Raw genomic sequence first — 13,421 nt, 5'->3', positions numbered from 1 at the left:
TTAGCATAACTTTTGAAGAACTTAAATTAATTCTATAATTTTCAATAGCAACTTATGGGACCCCAAGACGGATTGAATGAGACCAAATCATCATCCTACCACACTCACAGACATGTGCTCAGAATTTGATTCTGAGTCGATTTGAATACGTGAAGGTATACGAGGTAAAATTAATAAAAATCATTTTTTGTGTGACCTTATAACCTTTTCTCAGAGAGGATTGGAAGGCAAAAATGGCTGGATTTTCAATATTTCGACGTCGTCGTGCTATCATGTCGCACCCGCCATTTCGACGTTCCGAGAAAAACGCGTTTTAATGTTTGACCTTGAATAAACAAAAACAAAAACAAAAAGCACGCAATGTAAACAATAAAAAACACGTTTTGTTTGGCTGACCATTCTGTGCATTGTCCCGAAGTTTGGTTGTATTTTGTTGCTGTAGTCCCGAGTTATAATTACAAATGTTTACGGTAGTCTGACTTGTACGTGCGTCAAACGCATCCTGACCTGAAATCCCTTTGGCCAATTGTCACACTTACATCGATTTTTAGGGAGTGACAAGATAGCACGACAAGAGTGAAACTACTTTCATATGTAAAGTGCCAAAAATGCACGGAGTTTTTTCGATTTTTGGTGAATACCTCAGGATTGAAATCGAATTTTGGGGATCTGTGAAGGTCAAAAGGTGAGGCATTGTGAGCTGCACAAAATGGCGTTCTTAACTCAATTAGGCCCAAAATGCACGTTCGACAAGTTAGCACGATGGCAACGATTTGGAGTATTTTTGGAAAAGGTCCAAAAAAACAAATTTTCAGATTTTGCTTTTTGGGTGTTTTTAATACCCCTGACTCAAGGCGGTTTCAAAAACACCCAAAAAGCAAAAGCTGGAAATTTGGTTTATTGGACCTTTTCAAAAAAAACTCCAAATATGTCCTTTTCAGAACATAACAATTATTTGAACAAATTAATCAGGAAATTATCATAATCGAGCGTTTCTGTAATTTTTAAGCTTGCAATCGGGAATTTAAATATATTTTTAATACGGAACCAAAACTCCAGATTTGATCATTTTGGTCATTTTGGTCATTTTGGTCATTTTGGTCATTTTGGTCATTTTGGTCATTTTGGTCATTTTGGTCATTTTGGTCATTTTGGTCATTTTGGTCATTTTGGTCATTTTGGTCTTTTAGGTCATTTTGGTCATTTTGGTCATTTTGGTCATTTTGGTCATTTTGGTCATTTTGGTCATTTTGGTCATTTTGGTCATTTTGGTCATTTTGGTCATTTTGGTCATTTTGGTCATTTTGGTCATTTTGATCATTTTGATCATTTTGGTCAATTTGGTCAATTTGTTCATTTGGGTCATTTGGATCATTTTGGTCAATTTGGTCAATTTGTTCATTTGGGTCATTTGGATCATTTTGGTCATTTTGGTAATTTTGGTCTTTTTGATCATTTTGATCATTTTGGTCATTTTGGTCATTTTGGTCATTTTGGTCATTTTGGTCATTTTGGTCATTTTGGTCATTTTGGTCATTTTGGTCATTTTGGTCATTTTGGTCATTTTGGTCATTTTGGTAATGTTGGTCATTTTGGTCATTTTGGTCATTCTGGTCATTTTGGTCATTTTGGCCATTTTGGTCATTCTGGTCATTTTGGTCATTTTGATCATTTTGATCATTTTGATAATTTTGATCATTTTGATCATTTTGATCATTTTGATCATTTTGATCATTTTGATCATTTTGATCATTTTGATCATTTTGATCATTTTGATCATTTTGATCATTTTGATCATTTTGATCATTTTGATCATTTTGATCATTTTGATCATTTTGGTCATTTCAGACTTTTGGGTCAATTTGGTCATTTTGGCCATTTTGGTCATTTTGGTAATTTCGATCATTTTGGTAATTTTGGTCATTTTGGTCAATTTGGTCAATTTGGTCATTTTGATCATTTTGATCATTTTGATCATTTTGATCATTTTGATCATTTTGATCATTTTGATCATTTTGATCATTTTGATCATTTTGATCATTTTGATCATTTTGATCATTTTGATCATTTTGATCATTTTGATCATTTTGATCATTTTGATCATTTTGATCATTTTGATCATTTTGGTCATTTCAGACTTTTGGGTCAATTTGGTCATTTTGGCCATTTTGGTCATTTTGGTAATTTCGATCATTTTGGTAATTTTGGTCATTTTGGTCAATTTGGTCAATTTGGTCATTTTGATCATTTTGATCATTTTGATCATTTTGATCATTTTGATCATTTTGATCATTTTGATCATTTTGGTCATTTTGGTCACTTTGGTTATTTTGGTCATTTTGGTAATTTTGGTAATTTTGGTAATTTTGGTAATTTTGGTAATTTTGGTAATTTTGGTAATTTTGGTCATTTTGGTCATTTTGGTAATTTTGGTAATTTTGGTAATTTTGGTAATTTTGGTAATTTTGGTAATTTTGGTAATTTTGGTAATTTTGGTAATTTTGGTCATTTTGGTCATTTTGGTCATTTTGGTCATTTTGGTCATTTTGGTCATTTTGGTCATTTTGGTAATTTTGGTAATTTTGGTCATTTTGGTCATTTTGGTCATTTTGGTCATTTTGGTCACTTTGGTAATTTGGGTTACTTTGGTTATTTTGATCATTTTGGTCATTTTGGTAATTTGGGTAATTTTGGTAATTTTGGTCATTTTTGTAATTTTAGTAATTTTTTGCCATTTTAGTAATTTTGGTCACTTTGGTCATTTTGATCATTTTGGTCTTTTGCGTTTTTTGATTCAGAATAGTCAATTGGAGTGATTGTGGAATCATTAATTGGTTAATTACCACATTAAACTGATATTTAAACAACAATTAAAGTCTGATCGGTTTTATCTAAAAAAATGTTTTTTTTATATATTGCTGTACATGAACATGAAAAACACTAAAAAAAAATTGTGAAATAATTGCATAAATATGCCAACTATTTCATTACTTTTGGGTCACCCAAAATCCCCATCTTTGTTTTTGTTTTTGTTGCTGCCCTCCTTCCGAGAAAACCCACTTGAAGAAAAGTGGCTCCAATTTCGCTGATCCGCAGAAATATTACACACGGTAACACGGCACCCAAAGTCAGCCGGTCGACTTTGAAGAAGATCCAACTAAGAAGACGACGACGAGGACCAGCGGCCATCCATCCATTAGAACTTTTGCTTTTGTTTGTGCAACCTACATCTCGCAGAAGCTCAGGATATCCTTGAGAACGGGGAGGTGGTGAGACTAGCGGAGGTGGTAAACAATTGGGTGGGATCTTTAGACCCCCGGAGGGACACAAAAGTTTTCCTGTTATAGCTCAAGATGGAGGCGAATGGTTTTGTTTAGTTTTGAGATGAACAACTATCTAATTGGATCCTTGAAGACAGCCCGGGAAGAAAACAAGCCGGGCTCCCTGCAAGTGTGAGAGGTTCGTGGAGTTTTCCTTTGAGGCTTGTTTGATGAATGCTGCTGGGAGACTAACGCTAACGAGCTGTTCAGGAGAGCTTTTGTAGATTTGCTAGTAATGAGCGAATTTTGTTTAAAAACATGCTATTAGTGTAATTGAACTGATTGATATTTGTATATTGTGTACAAAACTGCAATTGGTTTTCAATTTGCTCTCCTTTTCAACGCGACATTTAAAAATTCCAGCGAAAACCATTTCCAAGCCAATCAAGCTTGTTCTTTAATTATCTGCTAATGGTTACACCACCACGGTTGGTCTGCTCTTTCGCGTTTAAAGGTCTTACCTGCACGATATCGCCCTGCTCGTTTCCGGACGCCGTGAACGTCAGGTGGCACAGGAACGGCAACCGGTTCCACTGGGGTGGCGGAACCGTTAATGAGTACGTCCGTCCGATATCGCCGTAGTACGTTCGGTTGCACACTGGAATGAAAAAAAGAGGGACACATGAAAAGTGTGAGCAGCGGAACAGTACAAACATGAAATGAGCAACTAACTTTGAGCGGGAGAAAAAAAAAGTGAAAACAAAATGTAACGAAGGAAAATTATTTTTCATTTCTTTTCTTTTTGCTCATTACGTGGAAAGGTGTAATGAAATTTAATTTCATTTCCGCCGTGGCAGTGTTGCCAGTTTCATGAAAATCAACGCATTAAAAAACAAATGTTGTGCTATAAAATGTGGATTTTCCCATCTCTGCCCTATGTCTTAACGAAAAACAACTTCATACGAAAGTGTGAGCTTTTCCAAGTCAAGTCGAAAGTTTGTGTAGCTCCTCCGTGTTATTGAATGGAGTCATGGACATAAAAGTTCACCCCTCGTTCTTCTCTCCCACCGAAGTCAGCAAGCGTTATTTAGTTGCAACTTTTTCCTCCGTATCAAATTAATTTAATTTTCTCACTTTTGCGCTGACATTTGCGTGATTACACGTGTGCGCTGTATTTTTTTAATCCTCAAAGCTACACAATTTCCGCAACGAGCAATTTCTTAAAAGTTACGTTCGGTTGGGATTACCGAAAGCGTGGAAATCTCGCAGGCTTGCGAGGGAATAAATTTTCACCTCACAACACACTTGCCAGCAGCTCAAAAGTTACGGGAACGCCTCCCCTCTCGAATTTACAATTTAATTATTCTGAAGAAATTATGGCTCAATCCTGGCCCTCAACAACTCAAAACTCAGCCTCGAGTGTTGAGGAACTCATCAACGTGTATGCTAATTACGTGCTATGACATACATTTTATTTTTTTTTTGGGATTATTAATGATGAAAAACGTGAAAAACTAAATTGTGATTTTTGTAGCTCTTGAATATCATGCCCATTTGCAATTTTCAAAATTTCAACTTGACTTAGTTAAATCATTCTGAAATATCACGATTTTAAGATAGCAATGCAATTTTATCAATCCCATGAAATGCAGTGGAATTTGGAATATTAAAGAATTTTATCCTCAGGAATTTTACGATTCCTACATATCGTGCTTTCTATTTCATTATGGCACAACACTTTTGTAAACTAGAGTGTTTCCCTCTCACACCTTATGCAAACTGTCATTTGAGTGAAAGGGATACACTATTGTTTACAAAAGTTTTGTGCCCTTTTGAAATGTCAGGCTCCATGCTCACAAACTTAAATTAAACTTAAATTGTTTAATGAGTAAGCTATGTTTCTGAATAAAGCACATACTTTTTTCCCAAATTCAAATATTTAGTTGAGTTACCATTAAAATTTTCTTCTTAATAGCCTAGAATATAGCTTTTATTGAATATTTTGTATCCAAAATTATCTGTTCAAATTGTTATTAAATAAAAGCATCAATATAACACATTTTTGGCATCTTTAATTACAGTTTTAAGGGTGCTGCGAAATTTCCATAAAATCGGCAATTCGTGAAATTAAATTTATGAAACCCGTGAAAATCACTTGCACCATTTATGATAAATAGATTAGTCGAGAAAAAAATTGAAAAATACAACTCAGAACAAAAATGCCAATTGAACATTTTTCTATGTGTTAAAGTTTGAGATTTATAACTACATTAGATTAATTGGCTAAAACTCTTTGCAAAACCATTCAAACTTTGAAAAAATTATATTGTTTTGGAATCGGGGTGATGTCAGCTATTCATTGCAATTCTAATAAAAAGATTTGTTTTTTACAAATGTACTCATTTTTAAAATACTCAAAATTTAACTTATTTATATATTTTCGGAAAATACTAAAAAAAACCGTTGTCTACAATATGGGTATCAAATAATTGGGTCTGTTTTTTCAAACATTCGATACAGTTTTTTTAAACTTAATATTTTAACAAAATTACGAATTTTCTGAAAAATACACAAAACTTCAGTTAGTTACAATATGGGTATCAAATGCTCAGAAATTTGTCATACATTTCGATAGCAATAATATGTTTTGTAAAAAACTCAAAATCTTCATAAAACTTTTTCATAAAACTTTTTCAACATTTTTGTAAAAATGCTGAAATCTTGTTTTTTTTTCACGAATTGAGTATTAATGATTTGGGATTTTTTATACATTTCGACGTAATTTTTGTGAAGTCTGCTTGTCTGTGAAACGAAGAAGCGCGTTCGATCGGTCTGCGATTTTAAACGTTTTTCGGTATGTTTTCACATCTTTCAAAGCATCCACTGGCGTGTAGTGGTCGAAAAAGGCACCAAGATTAGGAAGTCAGTGAAGTTCAGTGCAAATAACAGCATTTTTGCAAGAATTTTATAATTTAAATTTGTGAATTTCTTCTTCACATTTGTTATGTTGTTTTGCTTTGGTTGCGCAGCCCGCCACTCTTTCAAACGTCAGCGGGGCTCTCACAGAACTCACATTTCCCCGCCAAAAATGAGTGCCTGACAGTTTCGATACAGTTTAACTGAATGAATTGATTTTTTGACGCGGAGTTTTGTTTTGTGAAAATGTTTCGGTCAAAATTTGAAAAACCATTACATTAATCAAAAAGTTATGTAAATTTTTGTGAGCTTATATCATGTTGAAGAGTGAACCAATTTGAGGTGAGCTCTTTTCGGGGCTTTTCGTGAATCCCGTCATGTAAACTATCAGAAAAACCAATAAAATGTAGTACTTTGTTCTAGAAAGCCGGAGAAAACTTTTTAGTGAAATTCTAACACGTAGCCTTATGGGCGGGACAACTTTGACACGCGTTTTTCTCGGCTTTTACATATGGGACGGACACGATTAGAGCGGCAGTATATGAGTATGAAATGATTGGATTTTTGAATTGGAACTGAAATTTCCAATATTTTTTTAAAACGTAGTTTTGGGAAATTTTCAGTATTTTCAAAATTGTGTCTTATCTTTTTTAAATGTATGAAAAATTCCAATCATTTAATAACCATTTTGACAAACTTAAATTTTAAGTATTTTTTTCGAAAATACGTAGTTTAGTAAATATTTTGAGTACTTTCAAAAATGTTATTTTTTTGTCGAAAATGCGTTGTTTTGTGATATTTCTAAGGGGCGTGGACAATCGTTTTCCCTTTAAATCTTTGATACTATTAAATTGTTGATTTCTCTGTATAGTTGCCATATTGGCCGACCTCTTTAATATCTCATTTCCCTAATGGAATCCGGTTTCATGATTGCGATATTTGGTTTCAAGAGGGTCGATTAACTCTGGACCCATCAAAACCTGGCATGTTACACGATTTGTCGTAAAACCATTTTGAACTTTTGAGCTTTGCCTGATGCGACTTGCAAGCCATTTTGCAATTTGAGTTGAAATGTTGATTTTCATGAGATCCTTTTTTGCAAAATAAAACCACTCAATGTCACTCCGGATTGCGGTAGCTCAAGAACATCTCAATTCAAGAAGACAGGCATGTTATACTGAATTGCCTTCCAAGAACCCAAACTTGGGACCGCCCCCCCAAACAAGCAGACATTTTTAATTATCCTGTCAGCTTAGCATTGTTTCTGTGTATGTGTGTGCGTATTCCCATACACATCATCACACGAATCCCCTCACAACTCTCTAGAGCCTCAATTTTGCTCCAAACATAAGCCGTTTGACGTGTTGAACTTCTTAATAATCCTAATGTTTTCAACGCCGATTCGGCAGGGCGTCTGAATTCTGATTGCGGCAGACTATTAACAGAAAGTGTTTGAATGTGTAAATCTTATCATTTTCCCCCAACATCTTTAAGACGCCAGCCCTGAGCAACATTTACCAGGAAAATTCCCCCCCAAATCGTGCCCCACACTCCCCTAAGTACACTCGATCTGCGCGAGCGCCGTTCGCAATGCTAATTGAGTAATCACGCGAAATGTTTAATGTTGAAACAGGCGAGTGAGATTTGCTAATTTCGGAGGAATCCTTGCTGGGGGGGGGAGGGTGGAATTCGGGCGGTGGAGTGATACAATTTGTGCGCGAGCAATCATTGGCGGTAAATTCGCGTTGATTGAGGAGCTAACCAAAAACCGGGAATGTTAACTGCCAAGATGAAGATAGATTGTTAGAACCCGGTGTTCCCCCTAACTTGAGATTTGAGGACTTTTCGTGGAGTTACTTGGCAAAGTAAATTTTTCTTCAAAGAAGGATTTGAACTTTGTGTTTTGTGAATTGGATGGAAAATTACTCCCTCCAGCAGAGTTTTGGAAAATTCACAGAAAAATGCCTTCTAGCTGTCTCCCACAACAAATTTGAAAGAAACGAAAGAATGTTTATTTCAAACTTGTTGGTAGAGTCAATGAAATGGAACAAAAAAAAAGTCAAATTTGATCGAGATTTGAAAGCAAAATTCTATAATCCTAATCAAACCGTTCCACTTACCGGTGCACATCTTCGGCTCGTCACTGCCATCGCCGCAGTCGTCCTTTCCGTCGCAGTACTTGTCCAGCGGAACGCAGAACGCACCGCCCTTGCACGGATGTTCCGAGATTTTGCACGCGTGGACCACCACAATTCCGGCCAGTTTGAGCGCCAGCGCCGCCACCAGCGACCAGTGTATTGCTTTGATGTTCATCTGGAAAATTAACAGTGGAAAGAGCAAACGGGAGAGAGGGGGAGGAAATTAGAGTCCATTATAAACCAAAATTTGGAGATTATTGGTGTCCCACGCCAGGAATTAGCTCATATTTAGACTATTAATTCGACAGCACCAACGAGACATCAAACACGAACCCCCCGCCCAGCCCATTCTGGTTTCGAAATTATGAGCCGCAGAATCACACCGAGTCCGATTTAATTATGTATTCTAATTATGCCCAATTCGAGATTATAATTTCGCGGGAATGCGCCGAATAAAACCCCTATTGTGGGTGACAGTTTGAAAGCTAGGATGTTTAATTTTGAATTTTGCGAAATGTTCGCTTGCATTAATTTGCAACTATTGAAAACATAGCGAACGGTCCACGGATATCCATCTGTCAGCGGATCCATCGACGGACAAAAACGTGGCCACGCGTAGGTCCACGTAGGTGTTTGTGGGATAGCTGGCGAAATGGTATTTTCTGGAACCGAGAATTGATTTTCACAAGATTATTGCATGAGTAACATTTTGATACTTTGTTTAATTTTTAATTTCAACATTTTCTCTTCTTTTTTTCTTTCTCGTTGATAAGTAAAGATCAGATGAAAAAAAAAAGAATTTGTTATTGCATTAATGGATTAACCATTTTTGGGAATAGTTAGGAACAGTTTTGGTTGTGTCGATAATGGCCGTTCAAGGTCACCAGAGACATACTGCAAAAACCCACGACAGACACGAACAACGAAGTATTGTTGAGGACTTTTGAGAAAAAAATAGGTACACAGAAACATTTTTTGCAAAGTTAGAAAAAAACAAAATTTTAAAATGAAAAATTTTGCTCTAAATGAAAAAATGACCCTTCCGGGTCAATGTAGATTCAAAAAGTACATTAAATTTCCCTTTAAATGACATGTTCCAAAAAATTTTACAGTCAAGTAACGGAAAATGGTAGAGTTTTTAAAACTTTTTTAGTGTTTTTTTCGATGAAAAATACGTGTTTTCGAACATCTGAGTATGCCATCAAATTGGGCGTCTAATTTTACATAAAGTCCCTTTGACACCAAATTTCTATCTCATCACCGTTTCAGGCTGCAAATTATTGAAAAAAAAAAACCTTATTTTTTGCATGCTCAAAAATGAAAGGTACTGCCCCTCCGTCACGAGATATCAAAAAACGGACCTCGGATTCGTGATCAGGGACAAAAGTTACCCCTTAGGACGCAAATCGAAGAGGGGTCGGGGCAACTTTTCCCGATTTCGTGTGAGTTGGTAGAGAATTACCCCTTTATCAGTTTTATTTCATTCCAAATCTTTACTTTATTTCCAAATGGTAGATACTGTCATGCTACAACGAAAACACCGAGTCGAGAGAATCGTTTCCTCAAAATTTATTGAGGGCTCAGTGCCAAAATTGAGAGAATAATGCTACCAACTCACACCACCATAACAATGAGTTCATTCGTACACCCAAAGTTAAAGAACGAGAGGATAGTCCTCACGAAAAGAAACGAGAGGAAAGTGCTATTTTGCGAGAGTATAGTCCTCTCGCGTGTTCATTCGTTCATTGGAACAGTTCATCCTATTGAGTGGCTTATATGGGCAAATGACCGCCACTTAGTCATCGAACCATGGTGGCCCATACGGCAAAGGCACGGTTCAATATGCCGAAGGTCTTGGGTTCGAATTTCGGTACCGATACTTTTTTTTATAGATGAACTTTTTTTGAAGATGAACCCATGAGTAAAGTACTCTCGGTAGTTTCGGGATTTATCCTCTCAGTCCGCACACAGTACTATTTTACTACCAAATCGTGCCCTTTATCCTCTCGAATGCCGATGTCTAGTTCTGGGAACTAGACATCCCACAAGTGTCATGCATCGACATCTGACCACTGTTTGTTCACCAAACTGTGGTGGCCGTGGCAGTTAAATCATTGGGTTAGTATGTCAAAGGTATCTGGTTTGATTCCCGTTGTCGACAATTTTGGTTTTTTTTTTACGGATGATTTTTTTTTGCAGATGAACCTTGAGAGAATAATTCTCTCGCCTATTTCGAGCTGTGTTCTCTGTGTACGTAAATAGTACCACTATTCTATAATGAAAACTCAAGTATAAAAAATACTTCCTTTGCTAAGATTTTTGAGATATTTTTAGGAATTAATGTCCCTGTGTTAATTACATTTGGCCTGCGGGTCAAAATGGGTAAAAGTAATTGTTTTTAGGAATTTGCATTTTTCTCAGGTGAGCAGTTCTCTACGAAATCGGTCTTTTTTTTTAATTTTTGTATTTTTTAATCCAGCTGAAACTTTTTTGGTGCCATCGGTATGCCCAAAGAAGTCATTTGCATCATTAGTTTGTCCACATAATTTTCCATACAAATTTGGCAGCTGTCCGTACACAAATTATAAATGAGAATTCATAAATCTGTATCTTTTGAAGGAATTTTCGATCGATTTGGCGTCTCCGGCAAAGTTGTAGGTATGGATACGGATTACACTGACAAAAATGATACAGAGTAAAAAATTTTTGGTGACTTTTTATTCAACATTTTGTCACTAAAACTTGATTTGCAAAAAAAAATTATTTTTTTATTTTTTCATATGTTTAAGAAGACCTCAAATGCCAACTTTTCTGACATTTCCAGAACGGGCAAAAAATCTTAGACCAAGTTATGATTTTTTGAATCAATACTGATTTTTTCAAAAATCGAAATCTTGGTCACTAACATCTTTGATGTAAAATCAAATTTGTAATCAAAAAGTACCTTAGTGAAATTTTGATAAAGTGCACCGTTTTCAAGTTATAGTCATTTCAGATAACTTTTTTTTTAAACAGCAGTCTATCCTTTTTTAAATTAGTGCCCATATTTGCCCACTTTTTATATTTTTGAAAAGCTGAGAAAATTCTCTATATTTAACTTTTTTGAACTTTGTTGATACGACCAAGGGTCCTGATTGCTCAAAATCAACCACTCCATTCGCGAGCACAAATAGCAGGCGACGCGATAATGCCCTGATGAATTCCTACCGTTTGTCACTCTATCACCATTCGCTGCCGAACACTCTCTATTCCACTCTCCTTCTCTCTCTGATCGGCTCAGTCTCCGAACAGCTCCGGCAGGCCGATCGTCTCCGATCACTCTTAACTGAAAACATTTTTTCTCTGATGCAATGCGTTATACTCATTGATTTGGGTTGCTTAAAATCAATGTTATCAATTAAATTTTGCATTTATTTTGATTTCATAACATTATAGACACCATCCAAAGAAATTTCCACAAAGAAAAAATCAAATTGATGGCAAACTGAGCGCGTGAAGACAAAAAGACTGCCACTCTGGCATTTTGTGAGAATGGCTCTTCGCTGAGCATGGTAGTGTGTGAGTGTCGTCGAGCGACGGAGTAGGCAAATATTTTCATGATGTATTTGTTCGCTGAGTGAACAGTTCGGGCCACTCGCTGGCTGCTTGCGAGACTCATTCGCTCATGAATGCTAGCGGGTTGGAATAGGCGACGAATGGATAGGTGATGAGTGAGTGATTTCTGTTCATTGAACCGAAAATCAGGACCCTTGGAAACGACCCTTAGTTGCTGAGATTTTGCCATGCAAAGGTTTATTTTCTCTTTCTCTTTCATAAAATTATTTTTAGCATGCAAAGGTTTAAAACTGGAAATTTTATGTTTTCTAAATCTCACCCAAACATCCCACCATTTTCTAATGTCGATATCTCAGCAATTAATGATCCGATTTTCAATGTTAAAATATTCAATTTTTTTTAATCAAAACTAACATTTCAAAAGGGCATAATATTTAATGGGGTCTCGCTTTAAATTAAATTTTCGCGCAATAATTGCCCAAAATGCAAGCCTTGTGCGAAAAAATTTACGTGCATTCATCAAAATTATACCTCCCCCAATCCAGCCCGGGCGATTCACAAATTATGTTCGACAATCGCCCACTAGCCCAACACAACCACCACTACGTCGGCCACGGTGACAGTGGGAAGGAGCAGTCAAAAACATGGCCATTCTCCAATTTGCGAGCAAGACAGTTTTGACAGCCCAGCCGGTCACCATAATAATGTGGCTTTTTTCCGCCCGGAAAGTGGGGAAAAGTTGTGCGCGGTTAACGGTAAACTCGGGAAAATTGGTGCAATCACTTCATAGGGAAGGAGGGGGACAGTGTTGTGGATCGACGAAAATTAAAATAATAAAACAAATTGTGTGTTGGTATTTTCAGTGGAAAACATTTTTTTCTCTCTCGATGACAATCAGTTTGTTTGGTTCGGAAATGTTTGCACTTCTTTCGGCGATTCGCTGATTGGTGATTTAATGAATGAACGAGAATTGTGGATTTAAGGAGTGATTTATATTCACGTCAGAATCGACAGCAACATGAATTTTGTTTGCTGGGAAAAGTGAGGAAAAGTGTATATTTAAAATATGTTAAACCTTCAATTGTTTGTTTATCAATTTAAGATTAAATTGTTTTTATTGAAATATATGTTCAGAACAATGCAACCATATTGAACATATTCCATATCTCTGACCTATTTTCACAGCTCTTAAATTGAATTTCCATACACCCTCAATAGCCATAGTGCACTCTCATGAAACACAAAAAAAACCCTGACACCTCTCCAAAGTGGCTCACCACGGAACGGGGCACTACGTGCTTTTAGCTTTTATTTAATTTTCACGATAAATGATGTAACGAGCCCACTTTACTCTCACCCCATCCAGCACTGGAGAAGTGCCCCGGGTTTATTTCCACCAGGATACGTGTGGTTTCGTCCCGTCGACAGAAAGGGGTCGTCCCTGACCACCGGAGCAGCACACACCCCGAATAAAATAATAATAATAAAGAAGAACATCGCACTTAAGTGTTATTCGTCCGGGGCACTTTTTTATTACATCACCAGCAAGCAG

The 13,421-nt window shown here is 36.4% G+C and overlaps 1 protein-coding gene across 2 annotated transcripts in view; it reads right to left on the bottom strand.

Annotated features, from left to right (window-relative positions):
- LOC6031035 overlaps positions 1-13,421 on the bottom strand; it is a 260,819-nt gene that overhangs the window by 126,930 nt on the left and 120,468 nt on the right. For both annotated transcript variants that reach the window (XM_038261456.1, XM_001841835.2), the window contains exons 4-5: positions 8,297-8,489; positions 3,782-3,918 (exon numbers count right to left, since the gene is read on the bottom strand). In XM_038261456.1, coding sequence (XP_038117384.1) covers positions 3,782-3,918; positions 8,297-8,489 — 330 coding nt within the window. The remainder of the gene's footprint in view (positions 1-3,781; positions 3,919-8,296; positions 8,490-13,421) is intronic.

Source organism: Culex quinquefasciatus, chromosome 3 (assembly GCF_015732765.1).
Source record: "Culex quinquefasciatus strain JHB chromosome 3, VPISU_Cqui_1.0_pri_paternal, whole genome shotgun sequence".
Lineage (NCBI taxonomy): Eukaryota > Metazoa > Arthropoda > Insecta > Diptera > Culicidae > Culex > Culex quinquefasciatus.
The sequence above is the reverse complement of the archived record's forward strand: the minus strand, read 5'-3'. Positions and strand labels throughout refer to the sequence as shown.